Source organism: Musa acuminata, chromosome BXJ1-9 (assembly GCF_036884655.1).
Source record: "Musa acuminata AAA Group cultivar baxijiao chromosome BXJ1-9, Cavendish_Baxijiao_AAA, whole genome shotgun sequence".
Taxonomy (NCBI): Eukaryota; Viridiplantae; Streptophyta; class Magnoliopsida; order Zingiberales; family Musaceae; genus Musa; species Musa acuminata.
In genome coordinates this window covers 45,530,326-45,547,875 of record NC_088335.1, presented here as the reverse complement: position 1 = coordinate 45,547,875, position 17,550 = coordinate 45,530,326, and the positions used below count along the sequence as shown (strand labels likewise).

Genomic DNA, 17,550 nt, shown 5'->3' with positions numbered 1-17,550 from the left:
ATCCTGGTTTTTAGACCTAAAAAAATTATATTAAAATCTTAATAATTATGAAAATGAAACATCTAAGTCTATTTACCCTAATGTCGTTAATTTTACGGATAGAAGTATGAAAATAATAGGTAAAAAGGTAAAAATTAAAAAAAAATCTTTCTTTATTTTCTTATTCCGTTGTTGTGATATTTAAGAAGATACAAAAAATATAAACTAAAATCTTGATTCAATTATAGCAAAACTATTGACATAATCATGTATCTCCATGGACATGTATAGGATCGGTAACAATTGGTTTAAATTTAACTTACATTACTAGAACCTTCCAACAGTAAATCTGTTGCAAAATTATAAACAATGGTATGATCATCTGAAGGAGTCATTATTTTCAGATGCAAGATAAATATACTAATCGTGGTGATGTCAAATTTCACTAGTTCGGCTTGGAAGACTAAGCCCATTGTATTGTTTTTCTGGTATTTTAATTAAATATGACAGAAGCCCAATGGTCTAGCAGACAAACATAAATTCATAATGAAATGAAAGACGGGAAGAGTATTATTCTTAAAAGTTCTTTAATCAAACTAAAATAGTAAAATACTCCCGGGAGTCTTCTGATCAGCATGCAGTGGAAAATGATCAGACCTATTTGTTTTATCCAGTTTGAATTCAAAGGTAGGAAGGCGGTGTTAAGATATCGCACAATCATGTTTGAAGCTACATGATTTCTACACTGAAAAGGAAGGAAAGAAAAAGAGAAAAAAGAAAGACTACTTGATGATGTAATAATACACGTAGAAGAAAGGATCATTCGTATAAAGATTTAATGCAAGCCATTCGTATTATAAACGAAGATGAGGATGGAGTGATAATATTTCTACTGACTTTGGATTGAGCTGGACTACTTGGAAGTCATATTTTAAGTATTCACATTTTCCAAACCTATAAATGGTCAATATGAATCCAATGCTTAAACAATGACTTGGAAGCGGTCCCCTTACTGCTTCTTTCTGTATTGCTGTTACAAGTTCCATTCATACATAAATATCGGACAACTTCATGCACCTTTTGGTTCTATAAATACCCCCCTATCCATCCATCCTCTCTCTCCCCATCGAGTCGAGTGTGTTTGCATATCATCCGTTGTGAGAGGAGTTCCTTCATTCATAAGCTCGCTGATGGTGAGAGAGACGCCATATAGATATTCTGCCTCCACCGAAAGAATATAGCTTTGCTTCCTTTAGAGGGAGGCCTATCTATTATGTAGTACTGCAGTTTCTATTCTTACTCTATGTGGTTTGTGATGGATGATGCATGGTGGTGCAGGCTTCAAACCATATCAAGACGGCCGCGCATGCCCGAGGGGGCGTCCCCAAATGTCCATGCGACAACGTGTCTCGTTGGGCCATGGAACCTGCAGACAAAATCACTGGCATCAGCATTGGCGCTGCTTCATGCGTAAACTCCATTAAGATAACCTTCGACATCGACGGAACCACTCGCGTAACTCCCAGATATGGAGGCCCCGGCGGTGAACTATTCCAGGCATGCCTCTCCGACCTCCATCCATCCATGCATCTATTCTTTTGCCTTCCCCTCCCTCCTATTAATACCTGCTATCAAATATATAAATCGCTAAATGTATCATTGCTCTAATTGCCTCGCAGTTTAGTCTCATGCAAGATGAATACCTCACCTCCGTTTCTGGGTATGTCAAACACGACTGTTCTGAATTTCCATGTGTATCTCAACTCACGTTTACCACCAATCTTGGAAAGACATACGGTCCATATGGAGGTGGGGGTGGAACCTTTTTCGAAGTCAACGTAGAATATGACGAGATTAAGGGCTTCTTTGGTCATGCAACTGAAGAGTATCTCACTGCATTTGGAGTCTACGTGATGCTGGCTTAGCCAACCCTTGTGGAGGGTGTTGACTATCTATCTCTATCTCTGTGTGCCATGATGAATAAGGATGCCAATGTCTGTTGCAGGCATCTATGTTTGAGTTGGGTGTGTGTTTGAGTAGTGTGAAATAAAGTCTATCTTCATGCATCTGTCACTACTAACAATATGATGTGTCTCGTTGACAACATTTTTTACTTTTGAACACATCGTAGGCCCATCCGATAATAATAAGTCTAACTCTACATGCCAACTTCTAAGTCACCCTATTATAAACATGAGGGAAATTCTTGTGCTTCACTAACTTATATGATCTAATATCTGCAAATATGTGCCGTAATAGAGCAAATAGATTGTTTTGACCCCTATGCTCCCAACCAAACAAACAAGACACTTCACAGCTTATACAATTTGTATCTTAAACCATGATCGAAGAGGGTCATGGACGTGCATCAACAATCCCTTAATATGACAATGGAACCTTCAATAACTCAACTAAAGCTCTAATAACTCAACAAATCCTTTTAACGTGCTAATTCGTAGGTAGATCTAGTATTGCGATTTTGTGCCACTTCCTTTCCTTCGAGTCCACTTGATTGTTTAATCATTAATATTCACGATGAAATTTCATGTTAGATTTAAATAAAGATTTTGGATAAGCTCTCATGAAATTTCAAATAATGACCGTAGACAGGCTCTCAAGTCAGATTAAAGGACCACGGAGCATAATTATTATTGTTATTATTCACATCTTCTAAAACTACATGAAGATGTGAATAAGGGTGATATATTTAGTTATCAGTAATTCTAAGTTCCAAAACAAAGAAGGAGAAACAAAGTGGACTGATGTGAGATATTAATGTGGTGGATGGGAATGGATCATCTGCACAGTCAAATCTTGATTTTGGCTCGGAAGATTAAACTCATAGTTTTGCTGGTCGTACAATTGAATATGACCCGAGCCCGATGGTCGTTTAATTAAATGCATAATGAACATTTTGTTATGGAAGATTAGAATATTATTCTTACTGGTCCTTTAATAAAAATAAGAAAAAGTAAAAGGTTCCCGGGAGTCAACTCAGCTTCAATTCGATCGTGCAAACGCCATCAGCTAAATATCTTCATGATCTATATGTCTCTCTGATCTATATTTCTATGGATATGATATTATTAAAATATTATATATTTTCACTTATCTATTTTTAGTCATATGAATCAATCATTGAAAGATTATATATTTTCTTTCATCTTTGTTTTATTCATAATTCAATGTTTATAGTAATTTTATGAAAGATGAGAAGAAAGAAGAAGATGATTTAGTCCTTCTTATAAATTGACATCATTATATTTTTTGGATTCGACGATGACGTACTTGTAAATCAGATAAAGACCTTCTGAATGACATTGACAAGTATGTATCGTATATTTGATCTATCATTATTTAATTTTAATTTTGAATATTAAAATTTTTCATAGAACAGTAGAATAAACAGGATTTTTATTTTTACAATGAAAACTCTATCTCATCCTAAAAATTTAAGCATTAGATTCATATTGACCATTTATAGTTAAGTCTGTTGGATTACTTAAAATATGACTTCCAAGTCAATAGAAATATTATCACTCCATGCTGGTCTTAGATTAATCCAAATCTCTCTTTCTCTTATCACTGTGGTTTTCGATGGTTTGGAGAGAGAGAACTGGAAAGACAGAGAGAAGGGGATGAGAGGCATTAATATATAAAAACCAATGTGGATTTCATTATGAATTCAAGCTGATCAGAAGACTCCCGGGAGTCTTTTACTATTTTATTTTTATTAAAGAACTAGTGAGAGTAATACTCTTCTACTCTTTCATTATGCATTTATGTTTCTCTCGCAAGACCATTGGACTTCGTTCATATTTAATTAAAGGACTAACAAGCAATACAATGAGCTTAATCTTCCAAGCCAAGCTTGTGAAATTGGACTTTGTAGATGATACATTCCCACATCCACAATTTTTCGACAGACTTGAATGTTGGAAAGTTCTAGTTTCGAATAGTAATCTAATCAAAGTTTGAATTTAAGCCAATTGTTACATGGACGGACTTATAGATACATGATTATGCCAATAGTTTTCTTATATTTGAATTAATATTTTAGTCGATATTTTTTTTATCTTCGTAAATATCATTACAACAACAATATGAGAATAACAAAGAAAAATAAATAAATAAATTCTTTTTTTTATTTCCTCTCTTTCTCTCTTGTAAGAAGACCTGAACAAGTTATTAGTGATGAAAAGAATAGAAGATAAGAACAATTACTGAAGAAGCTTTATTGAAGAAGTGAAGAAGTGAAGAAGCTTTATCGAAGAAATGAAAAATGCTTTAATACACTAACATGTTCCCTCTCCTATTTATATAAATTAGGAGAAAGGATTTTCCTCAACAGAATACAGAGATTTCCTCATATAGTTGAGGAAATCTTATCTTCTATCATGTCCCCGCAAGATGGTGCTCCTGATAAGGATACCAATCTTGGATCGATGCAAAGAATGGTTTACAAGCGAGAGACTTCGTGAGTAGGGCAAGAGCAGATCGTTGCTATTGTTGTGATTACTGTTGCTGTGAGGGCACAGGTGTTCCCTTCGTTCTCCTTAAGTCCACCCTTCGTTAAGCAGATCGTTGCTATTGTTGTGATTGCTGTTGCTGTGAGGGCACAGGTGTTCCCTTCGTTCTCCTTAAGTCCACCCTTCGTTCTCCTTAATTCCACCGACTGTTGGCAGATCAACGAAGGCAGTGAAGGCTACCGTGGTGAGGAAGATGAGGATTCGCCGTGGAGCCTCTTAGGAATGTGGCTGCAGCGACGTTGGTCGCTGGCCGAAGACAAGGGCGAAGCTTCGCTTTTCTCAACGACGTTGGTCGTTGGCCAAAGGCAAGAGCGAAACTTCACTTTTCTCACTGCTCTGATACCATGATGAAAAGAATAGAAGATAAGAACAATTACTGAAGAAGTTTTATTGAAGAAGTGAAGAAGCTTTATTGAAGAAATAAAAAATGCTTCAATACATTAACATGTTCCCTCTCCTATTTATATAAATTAGGAGAAAGGAATTTCCTCAATAGAATACAGATATTTCCTCGTATAGTTAGGGAAATCTTATCTTCTATCAATTAGTATATGACAAAAATGGAGTTTTAGTGACAATGCCTAGAAGAATTCACCGTCGAAGCCTCCAAATATAAGAGTTACATGAGTCATCCCATCCAACATGTAGTTTATGTTGATGGAATTAACACGAGGCGGTGGTGGCATTGATGCTTATGATTTAGTCGACATGTTCCATAGACATCGAGACTCAAAGTTGGTTCGAATCCATACACCAACTCGATTATCCTCTCTATGCAACCAACATGGGACATATTGAATGCATCAAGATTTGAATCCATGATCGATCATTTGAAATATGACTTGAGAGCCCATCCATAATATATAAATCAAAATGATTCTTCATTATTTTTATAAGTTATGAAAAATAGTGATTCTAAAAAATAATATGATGTAATAAAAGAAAAGTTAAAATTAATAGACCAGAACAATAGTTAAAAACTCATAAAATTGCCTAATACTTATAAATAGTCTCTTATATAAACGTGACTTAAAGAGTAAAATCGAACGATATAAAAATTAGACTTTTGATCAAATGTTTTACTCAAAAAATGCATTGATCATAACAAGATATATATTTTTAATTTTTTAAAATAAATTCATTAAGAATCATCATGACATTAGCAGCTTATTATGTTTTTGAGTTACAACATTTGAATATAAAAATAAGTTTTTTGAATTGGGATATAGATTTATATGGATAACCTAAATGAATCGTATAGAAAATTAAAAAAAGATAAAATTTAGTATGCAAATTTAGAAAATCTATTTATGACGTTAAACAAACTTCTAGACAATCGTATATAAAGTTTTTTTATACCATTACTTTCTTTAAATTTAAAAAAATATTATTGATCAATATTTATATTCGATAATTAGTGGTAGCTAGTTTACTATATTAGTCTATAGGTAAATAATATTTTTCTTACTAAAAAGGATCATGGTTTATTGTACCATACCAAAAACAAATTTTAATAAAAATTTTAACAATGTTGGTATGAATGAGATATCTTATGTTATTAGCATTGAGCTATTTAGTGATAGATCTCAAATATTGTCAAGACTATCTTAGAAAGAATATATATGAATTGAGTCTCAGAGTGATTTAGTATACGCTGTAATCGATCCTTCCATGCATGTACACCAACTCAATTATCTTCTCAAAAAAAGAGAAGATCTGAAAATGTATATAATCCTTTCGACTACCTTCGACTCAATTAAAAAGGCATATGAACCTTCGACTCAATTAAAACGGATACGGACGAAGAACATCATGCATCCACCAAAACTCACACTTGGGACCTTATAGACTTACCTTCAAGAGAATCTATAGGGGATTGTATATAAGCTTGTAAGATCAAGATCCAATCTGATGATGAAGACGGTCTTATTGCAAAGGGGTTTGTTTCCTCAGGAATTTGGCACATATTATTCGAAATACAATCAATATATGTTCTAACTAACCGGTTGACTATGGTTAGAACTTTCATTTCTCTTTCAGCTGCGTGGCACTTGAAATACAATGTATGCTCTAACTAAAAGTCACAAATGATACCAATGAGACACATCATTTCACTAGTAGAGACACGTATGAAAGTGACACATGCATGAAGGTAGACTTTTTTTATTTGACATTACTCCAACGATATGACGTAGATGTCAGTAATAGACGATGGCGTCCTCATTCATCATCACATACATATTGATGGATAGTAAGCACCCTCCAAGAGGGTTTGCTATGCTAAGCCAGCATCACGTAGACTCCAAATACAGTGAGATGCTCAGTAGTTGCATATCCAAAGAAGCCTTTGATGTCGTCATATTCTACGTTTACTTCGAAAAAGGTTCCACCCCCACCTCCATATGGACCATGTGTCCTTCCAAGATTGGTGCCAAACATGAGTTGAGATATGCAAGGAAGGTCCGAACAGATGTGTCTGACGTACCCAGAAACGGAGGTGAGGTATTCATCTTGCATGAGAGTAATCTGCAAGGCAATTAGAACAATGATACACTTAGCTATAGTGTATCTGTTAGCAGGTGGCAGCCTAATTAGAAAGTACATCGATTGATGTTGGAGAGGCATGCCTGGAATAGTTCACCGTCGGAGCCTCCATATCTGGGAGTTACGCCAGTGGTGCCGTCTATCTCGAAGGTTATCTTAATGGAGTTTACGCATGAAGCGGCGCCAACGCTAATGCCTGTGATTTTGTCAGCAGGTTCCATGCCCCAACGAGACTCGCTGTCGCATGGACATTTACGGATGCCCCATCCTCGAGCTTGCGCCGCCGTCTTGATCACGTTTGAAGCCTGCACCACCATGCATCCATCACAAACCAAATAGAGGAGAATAGATACTGCAATGTGTACTGCTTAGGCTTCGAAGCAAACCATATATACGTAGCTCTCTCTCGCTCTCACCATTCTGAAGCGAGCTCCTCTCGCACCAGAAGATATGCACACACTGGGACGAGAGCGAGTGGGAGTGTTTATAGAATCAAGGTGAGGTTGTTCAACGTCGATCGAAGGTGAAATGATCGAGACTTTTAATTCAGAAAAAAGCCGGTAGTCAATATTTAATTTAGACCGAGTGGATATTGGATGGCCACATTACTCTTATTCATGTGTGGATGACAAATTAATCTAAAATTAATATGACTTCAAAGTCCAGCTCCATCCCAAGTCATTATTTAAAACTTCATGGTCATTCTTCATGCGTGCACGCTGCAATCCATCCTTCCATGCATGAATTCATGCATGTACTCCAACTCGATTATCCTCTCTATGCAACCAACATGGGACATATTGAATGTATCAAGATTTGAATCCATGATTGATCGGATCGGATCGGCATATATGTATTCCATATCACAAAATAATATTATAGTCTGGCTTTTATGTCAAGCAATTAAATGCAGTCCCCTTCTATGATCAGTTAACGGAGAAATAAGTTTGTGTCAACTTGAGTTTCAAGTTTCATTGTATTGATTTCTAATTCATTCGCTTAGAACTTGTAGTGTAAAGTAGTTGTAAAGAATATATTCTTATGATTGGGATTGTGAATAACCCGTAAAGGATATGATAATATATGTTTTAGTGGACATTATAATTAATATTCTGATTTATGTAATTAAAATTATTTATTTTAGCTATCTTATTTACATTTATGTATGTATATATTATGATCGAATATTTATAATAGGATTGTCATATATAGACAAATTATATGAGATATTTTTTACTGCAATAGAAAGGACTAATAGCATTATGATATATAGAAGAAAGTTTGACATTTATGATAAACCTTCGCTATGACACACACATTAGCAGTTAGACTTAATATGGTATTATTATGTTTATTAAACTTATTTACCTATTTTATAAAATTTATATGCATGTATAAAATATTTTTTAAAAAATTTAAAATATAATTAAATAATTTTTTTAAATAATCTTCGTTTTATTATGATATGATTTCTTAAGATATAATATTAATGAGAGGGACTCTTTTTATTATAAACTTAAGTAATCCTATATTTATCAAATTTACTTTTGTGACAATATCAAATTTATTGTCACAAAAGTAAATTTGATAAATATAGGATTACTTAAGTTTATAATAAAAAGAGTCCCTCTCATTAATATTATATCTTAAGAAATCATATCATAATAAAACGAAGATTATTTAAAAAAATTATTTAATTATATTTTAAATTTTTTAAAAAATATTTTATACATGCATATAAATTTTATAAAATAGGTAAATAAGTTTAATAAACATAATAATACCATATTAAGTCTAACTGCTAATGTGTGTGTCATAGCGAAGGTTTATCATAAATGTCAAACTTTCTTCTATATATCATAATGCTATTAGTCCTTTCTATTGCAGTAAAAAATATCTCATATAATTTGTCTATATATGACAATCCTATTATAAATATTCGATCATAATATATACATACATAAATGTAAATAAGATAGCTAAAATAAATAATTTTAATTACATAAATCAGAATATTAATTATAATGTCCACTAAAACATATATTATCATATCCTTTACGGGTTATTCACAATCCCAATCATAAGAATATATTCTTTACAACTACTTTACACTACAAGTTCTAAGCGAATGAATTAGAAATCAATACAATGAAACTTGAAACTCAAGTTGACACAAACTTATTTCTCCGTTAACTGATCATAGAAGGGGACTGCATTTAATTGCTTGACATAAAAGCCAGACTATAATATTATTTTGTGATATGGAATACATATATGCCGATCCGATCCGATCAATCATGGATTCAAATCTTGATACATTCAATATGTCCCATGTTGGTTGCATAGAGTGGATAATCGAGTTGGAGTACATGCATGAATTCATGCATGGAAGGATGGATTGCAGCGTGCACGCATGAAGAATGACCATGAAGTTTTAAATAATGACTTGGGATGGAGCTGGACTTTGAAGTCATATTAATTTTAGATTAATTTGTCATCCACACATGAATAAGAGTAATGTGGCCATCCAATATCCACTCGGTCTAAATTAAATATTGACTACCGGCTTTTTTCTGAATTAAAAGTCTCGATCATTTCACCTTCGATCGACGTTGAACAACCTCACCTTGATTCTATAAACACTCCCACTCGCTCTCGTCCCAGTGTGTGCATATCTTCTGGTGCGAGAGGAGCTCGCTTCAGAATGGTGAGAGCGAGAGAGAGCTACGTATATATGGTTTGCTTCGAAGCCTAAGCAGTACACATTGCAGTATCTATTCTCCTCTATTTGGTTTGTGATGGATGCATGGTGGTGCAGGCTTCAAACGTGATCAAGACGGCGGCGCAAGCTCGAGGATGGGGCATCCGTAAATGTCCATGCGACAGCGAGTCTCGTTGGGGCATGGAACCTGCTGACAAAATCACAGGCATTAGCGTTGGCGCCGCTTCATGCGTAAACTCCATTAAGATAACCTTCGAGATAGACGGCACCACTGGCGTAACTCCCAGATATGGAGGCTCCGACGGTGAACTATTCCAGGCATGCCTCTCCAACATCAATCGATGTACTTTCTAATTAGGCTGCCACCTGCTAACAGATACACTATAGCTAAGTGTATCATTGTTCTAATTGCCTTGCAGATTACTCTCATGCAAGATGAATACCTCACCTCCGTTTCTGGGTACGTCAGACACATCTTTCGGACCTTCCTTGCATATCTCAACTCATGTTTGGCACCAATCTTGGAAGGACACATGGTCCATATGGAGGTGGGGGTGGAACCTTTTTCGAAGTAAACGTAGAATATGACGACATCAAAGGCTTCTTTGGATATGCAACTACCGAGCATCTCACTGTATTTGGAGTCTACGTGATGCTGGCTTAGCAAACCCTCTTGGAGGGTGCTTACTATCCATCTCTATGTATGTGATGATGAATGAGGACGCCATCGTCTATTACTGACATCTACGTCATATCGTTGGAGTAATGTCAAATAAAAAAGTCTACCTTCATGCATTTGTCAACTTTCATACTTGTCTCTACTAGTGAAATGATTGATGTGTCTCATTGGTATCATTTGTAACTTTTAGTTAGAGCATATATTGTATTTCAAGTGCCACGCAGCTGAAAGAGAAATGAAAGTTCTTAACCATAGTCAACCGGTTAGTTAGAACATATATTGATTGTATTTCCAATAATAAGTGCCAAATTCCTGAGGAAACAAACCCCTTTGCAATAAGACAGTCTTCATCATCAGATTGGAACTTATTTACAACCCCATATAGATTCTCTTGAAGGTAAGTCTATCAGATCCCAACAAGTGTGAGTTTTGGTGAATGCATCATGTTCTTCGTCCGTGTCCTTTTTCTATTGACTTGGATTAATACTATCATGTAGTGATAATATTTCTATTGACGTGGAAGTCATATTTTAAGTAATCCAACAGACTGAACTATAAATGGTCAATATGAATCCAATGCTTAAATTTTTAGGATAAGATAGAGTTTTCATTGCAAAAATAAATTTCAATGTCAAAAATTAAAATTAAATAATGATAGATCAAATATACGATACATACTTTTCAATGTCATGTAAAGTTTTTATCTGATTTGTAGGTGCATCAGCGATAAATTCGAAAAATATGATGATGCCAATTTATAAGAAAAACTAGATCTTCTTCTTCTTTCTTCTCATCTTTTATAAGATCGTTATAAACAATGAATTATGAATAAATTAGAGACGAGAGAAAATCTATAATTTTTCAATGATTGATTCACGTGATTATAAAAAAATAAAAGAAAATATATAATATTTTAATAATACCAGATCCTTAGAAATATAAATCATAGGGACATATAGATCATGAAGACATTTCAGTGATGGTGTTTGCGCGATCGAATTGAAGCGGAGATGACTCCCGAGAGTCTTTTTGCTTTTTCTTATTTTTATTAAAGGACCAGTAAGAATAATATTCTAATCTTCCATAACAAAAAGTTCATTATGCATTTAATTAAAAGACCATCGGGCTCGGGTCATATTGAATTGTAAGACCATCAAAACTATGAGTTTAATCTTCCGAGCCAAAATCAAGATTTGACGTTTGGTACGAGACAAAATCAGACTTGTTATCTCCTATTGGAACTATAAATAAGGGCTTGAGCTTTGAAGTCAGATGCACCACAAGTGGCATCATAAGTGGCACCACAAGAAAAACCTAAGTGTTTGCTTTGGGTTTAAGTCCATACTCAGTTAAATAGTTTGGGCTTATAGTTGAGGTTTTTCTTGTTTAGTATTTTCGGGTGTTTTATGGCCTACGAACATCTTCCTAAGGCATTTCTAATTGTCCTTTTTATAGTAGTGATTTGCTCCTCTTTCGTCCGTGTTCTTGTCGCTTTTATCTTTCCGCTTTATTGTCTTTGTTAGGTTGTCAAAATTACTCTTTGGGTTTGCTCTACAACACGTAGAACTTCCAAGTTATTGTTTATTCGAACACCTCTCCAAGTGTATAGACTAGTAGAATTATGACCATAAGCATCCTGATTGATAGGATCATCTGGAATTGGCTCTATTACTCTTATAATATGTTAAAAACAATCATCAGTTAGAGTCAATTAAGGGACCTAATTTACCTACAAGCCCTAGACTATGCTTTGACATCATAAAAAGATGTCACATCCTGGATTCTTTTTTTTATATCTTTCCACAACGTTCAGAGCCAAGTAGATAAATAATACTTTATTCATCATTTATAAATATTTATTATAATTCATTTATTCATCAAATCATAAGTAGAAAAGTAAACATAGTGATGTTAACTTCAAAAATTATCCAAGTGACTCCACTTAGCGGTAGAGGAAGATCTGTTCTCCATTGGAATATGATTTAGTACTAAAGGGAGGCTGTTCTGAAAATCAAAAACAAAAAAAATTTAGTAATACTGAGTAAGAACCCCAAAAGTCAACTTAAAATGAATACATGATCAAAATTTAATAATCCTATTGGCATATATTAAATACCCAAAGGTGCACTCCCTCAACAGTGGATGGAGAGGCTTTATCCTACGGGATGAATTTGTATTTTCCTAACAGCGGATGTATGCAAACTCATATCGCACTCCAAACAGCGGATAGAGTGGTGTCCCTTACCCGCCAAAGTAGGGACATGTTCATCTCAACAACAAATAAAGGAACCGTCCAGCTATCACGTCTAACGACTTGCTAATCCTCAAAGAGAATCGCCCTACCAGCCCTTGGTAGGGTAATAATATAATCTCACACTAGTCATATCTATATTGGGATGAAATAATATATTTAAAATATATTGTTTAAATATCATCGATATCAAATAATATAAATTAACCCTCAATCAATCTAATTGAACTCGATTTACTAGAATTAACTGAACCAATTGCCAATTCTTATTTAATTAGTCTGGAATCACCTTAAACTAGTATAATTTGAACTAGATTAAGTTCAATTTAGGTTAAACTAACTTGAATAAAATAATCAATTTGGAATCACCCTGAATCGATCTAGACTAATCAAGCATAGTTTAATGCAATCAATATTTGGACTCAAATCCAACAATAATATTAGGCTAGATTGGGCCAATCCATATACTGGTCATGTGCATTACACATGAATAGGCATGCATCACGCTAGGTTGGCCCAGCCTTAGCCTATGGGCTGGTAATGTCCGTCGCACGTGACCACCCATGATGGTTGGGCTGGGTTACCCTACGAGCCAGGGCCTGACCCTTGGGTTGGGCCTGGCTTACAGGTTGGGCCTAGTCTATTGATTGGACTTGGCCAGCGGGCTGTGGCCTAACCTACGGGTTGGGCCTAGTCTATGAGCAATTTCAATCCAATTTATATTCAATTTTACACCACAACATATATTCATTGATAATTATATAAACAAAAACATAATAACACATTAAAAAAAAGATTGAGAGATAAGGTTTAATGCAAAGAAATAACCTTCTAAATTCAAATAGAAATCATACTTTCAACACATATATAATTTCAACATATTCTAGTCAAATAAATTTTAAATCATTCTGAATAACACATTTTAATTTTCAGATCAAAGAATACTAAAAATTTTAGATAATATATTTTAATCTAATAAAAATTTTAATTTAAATAAGATTAAAGGTAAACCGTGATGCACCACAAGTGGCATCATAAGTGGCACCACAAGAAAAACCTAAGTGTTTGCTTTGGGTTTAAGTCCATACTCAGTTAAATAGTTTGGGCTTATAGTTGAGGTTTTTCTTGTTTAGTATTTTCGGGTGTTTTATGGCCTACGAACATCTTCCTAAGGTATTTATAATTGTCCTTTTTATAGTAGTGATTTGCTCCTCTTTCGTCCGTGTTCTTGTCGCTTTTATCTTTCCGCTTTATTGTCTTTGTTAGGTTGTTAAAATTACTCTTTGGTAATTTTTTTTAGGACTAGCTCTAACAATATCTCACATCAGTCCACTTTTTTATTTTGGTACTTAGAATTACTGACAATTAAATATATCACCCTTATTTTTATATGAACATGACAGTAAAAAAATTTAAATTTTGGCCGGATAACACCATGGAAACAAAAAAATCAATAATAACAATAATAATTATGCTCCATAGTCCTTTAAATCTGACTTGAGAGCCTATCTAAAGTCAATATTTGAAATTTCATGAAAGTCTATCCAAAATCATTATTTAAATCTGATGTGAAATTTCATCATGAATAATAACAATCAAGCGATTAAACAATCAAGTGGACTCGGAGTGAGTGGCACAAAATCGCAATACTAGATCTACCTACGAATTAGCATGTTAAAAGGATTTATTGAGTTATTAGAGCTTTAGTTGAGTTATTGAAGGTTCCATTGTCATGTTAAGGGATTGTTGATGCACGTCCATGACCCTCTTCGATCATGGTTTAAGATACAAATTGTATAAGCTGTGAAGTGTCTTGTTTGTTTGGTTGGGAGCATAGGGGTCAAAACAATCTATTTGCTCTATTACGGCACATATTTGCAGATATTAGATCATATAAGTTAGTGAAGCACAAGAATTTCCCTCATGTTTATAATAGGGTGACTTAGAAGTTGGCATGTAGAGTTAGACTTATTATTATCGGATGGGCCTACGATGTGTTCAAAAGTCAAAAATGTTATCAATGAGACGCATCATATTATTAGTAGTAGTGACAGATGAAGATAGACTTTATTTCACACTACTCAAACACACACTAAACTCAAACATAGATGCCTGCAACAGACATTGGCATCCTTATTCATCATGGCACACAGAGATAGAGATAGATGGTCAACACCCTCCACAAGGGTTGCCTAAGCCAGCATCACGTAGACTCCAAATGCAGTGAGATACTCTTCAGTTGCATGACCAAAGAAGCCCTTAATCTCGTCATATTCTACGTTGACTTCGAAAAAGGTTCCACCCCCACCTCCATATGGACCGTATTTCTTTCCAAGATTGGTGGTAAACGTGAGTTGAGATACACATGGAAATTTAGAACAGTCGTGTTTGACATACCCAGAAACGGAGGTGAGGTATTCATCTTGCATGAGAGTAAACTACAAGGCAATTAGAGCAATGATACATTTAGCGATTTATATATTTGATAGCAGGTATTAATAGGAGGGAGGGGAAGGCAAAAGAATAGATGCATGGATGGATGGAGGTCGGAGAGGCATGCCTGGAATAGTTCACCGCCGGGGCCTCCATATCTGGGAGTTACGCGAGTGGTTCCGTCGATGTCGAAGGTTATCTTAATGGAGTTTACGCATGAAGCAGCGCCAATGCTGATGCCAGTGATTTTGTCTGCAGGTTCCATGGCCCAACGAGACACGTTGTCGCATGGACATTTGGGGACGCCCCCTCGGGCATGCGCGGCCGTCTTGATATGGTTTGAAGCCTGCACCACCATGCATCATCCATCACAAACCACATAGAGTAAGAATAGAAACTGCAGTACTACATAATAGATAGGCCTCCCTCTAAAGGAAGCAAAGCTATATTCTTTCGGTGGAGGCAGAATATCTATATGGCGTCTCTCTCACCATCAGCGAGCTTATGAATGAAGGAACTCCTCTCACACCGGATGATATGCAAACACACTCGACTCGATGGGGGGTATTTATAGAACCAAAAGTTGCATGAAGTTGTCCAATATTTATGTATGAATGGAAGGAACTTGTAACAAAAATATAGAAAGAAGCAGTAAGGGTACCGCTTCCAAGTCAATGTTTTACTTCAAACCGAGAGGAATGAGTTCTTTGCTGGTTTCTTCTTTTTAGTCAGGTTTATGTGTGGATAACATCATCAAAAACCTAAAAATTTATGCATTGGATTCATAATGACCATTTATAGTTAAGTCTGTTGGATTACTTAGAATATGACTTCCAAGTCAATAGAAATATTATCACTCCATGCTGGTCTTCGATTAATCCAAATCTCTCTCTCTCGCTCTCTCTCTTATCACTGTGGTTTTCCATGGTTTGGAGAGAGAGAACTGGAAAGATAGAGAAGGGGATGAGGGGCATTAATATATAAGAACCAATGTGGATTTCATTATGAATTCAAGCTGATCAGAAGACTCCCGGGAGTCTTTTACTATTTTATTTTTATTAAAGAACTTGTAAGAATAATACTCTTCTACTCTTTCATTATGCATTTATGTTTGTCTCCCAAGACCAGCAAGCAATACAATGAGCTTAATCTTCCAAGCCAAACTTGTGAAATTTGACTTTGTAGAGGATCCATTCCCACATCCACAATTTTTCGACAGACTTGAATGTTGTTGGAAAGTTCTAGTTTCGAGTAGTAATCGAAGTTTGAATTTAATACATATAGATACATGATTATGCCAATAGTTTTCTTATATTTGAATTAATATTTTAGTCGATGTTTTTCTTTATCTTCGTAAATATCATTACAACAACAGCATGAGAATAACAAAATTAAATAAATAAATTCTTTTTTTTATTTCCTCTCTTTCTCTCTTGTAAGAAGACCTGAACAAGTTATTAGCATATGACAAAAGTAGAGTTTTAGTGACAATGCATAGAAGAATTCACCATCGAAGCCTCCAAATATAAGAGTTACATGAGTCATCCCATCCAACATGTAGTTTATGTTGATGGAATTAACACGAGGCAGTGGTGGCATTGATGCTTATGATTTAGTCGACATGTTCCATAGACATCGAGTTGGTTCGAATCCATACACCAACTCGATTATCCTCTCTATGCAACCAACATGGGACATATTGAATGTATCAAGATTTGAATCCATGATTGATCGGATCGGATCGGCATATATGTATTCCATATCACAAAATAATATTATAGTCTGGCTTTTATGTCAAGCAATTAAATGCAGTCCCCTTCTATGATCAGTTAACGGAGAAATAAGTTTGTGTCAACTTGAGTTTCAAGTTTCATTGTATTGATTTCTAATTCATTCGCTTAGAACTTGTAGTGTAAAGTAGTTGTAAAGAATATATTCTTATGATTGGGATTGTGAATAACCCGTAAAGGATATGATAATATATGTTTTAGTGGACATTATAATTAATATTCTGATTTATGTAATTAAAATTATTTATTTTAGCTATCTTATTTACATTTATGTATGTATATATTATGATCGAATATTTATAATAGGATTGTCATATATAGACAAATTATATGAGATATTTTTTACTGCAATAGAAAGGACTAATAGCATTATGATATATAGAAGAAAGTTTGACATTTATGATAAACCTTCGCTATGACACACACATTAGCAGTTAGACTTAATATGGTATTATTATGTTTATTAAACTTATTTACCTATTTTATAAAATTTATATGCATGTATAAAATATTTTTTAAAAAATTTAAAATATAATTAAATAATTTTTTTAAATAATCTTCGTTTTATTATGATATGATTTCTTAAGATATAATATTAATGAGAGGGACTCTTTTTATTATAA

The 17,550-nt window shown here is 34.5% G+C and overlaps 2 protein-coding genes and 2 long non-coding RNA genes across 5 annotated transcripts; 2 read left to right on the top strand and 2 right to left on the bottom strand.

Annotated features, from left to right (window-relative positions):
* The first annotated feature begins 1,085 nt into the window (after window positions 1-1,085).
* LOC135594385 (uncharacterized) lies at window positions 1,086-2,045 on the top strand. The gene is made up of 3 exons (XR_010480082.1): window positions 1,086-1,172; window positions 1,318-1,536; window positions 1,659-2,045. It is a non-coding gene; the product is annotated as an uncharacterized LOC135594385 (long non-coding RNA).
* A 4,606-nt stretch (window positions 2,046-6,651) lies between these two features.
* Window positions 6,652-7,562, bottom strand: LOC103999398 (jacalin-related lectin 35-like). Its single transcript, XM_009421155.3, has 3 exons — window positions 7,439-7,562; window positions 7,136-7,357; window positions 6,652-7,034 (listed from the first exon to the last, which is right to left on the bottom strand). The coding sequence occupies exons 1-3, from the start codon at window positions 7,469-7,471 to the stop codon at window positions 6,789-6,791; spliced, it is 501 nt and encodes a 166-aa protein (XP_009419430.3). The 5' UTR covers window positions 7,472-7,562; the 3' UTR covers window positions 6,652-6,788.
* A 2,103-nt stretch (window positions 7,563-9,665) lies between these two features.
* Window positions 9,666-10,583, top strand: LOC135594384 (uncharacterized). Its single transcript, XM_065084767.1, has 3 exons — window positions 9,666-9,789; window positions 9,871-10,092; window positions 10,194-10,583. The coding sequence occupies exons 1-3, from the start codon at window positions 9,757-9,759 to the stop codon at window positions 10,347-10,349; spliced, it is 411 nt and encodes a 136-aa protein (XP_064940839.1). The 5' UTR covers window positions 9,666-9,756; the 3' UTR covers window positions 10,350-10,583.
* Window positions 10,584-14,752: 4,169 nt separating this feature from the next.
* On the bottom strand, window positions 14,753-15,767 carry LOC135594383 (uncharacterized). 2 transcript variants are annotated; one of them, XR_010480081.1, is made up of 3 exons: window positions 15,629-15,767; window positions 15,265-15,483; window positions 14,753-15,142 (listed from the first exon to the last, which is right to left on the bottom strand). It is a non-coding gene; the product is annotated as an uncharacterized LOC135594383 (long non-coding RNA). The 2 variants fall into 2 exon arrangements; XR_010480080.1 differs by having other exon boundaries at window positions 15,265-15,676.
* Between the last annotated feature and the right edge of the window lie 1,783 nt (window positions 15,768-17,550).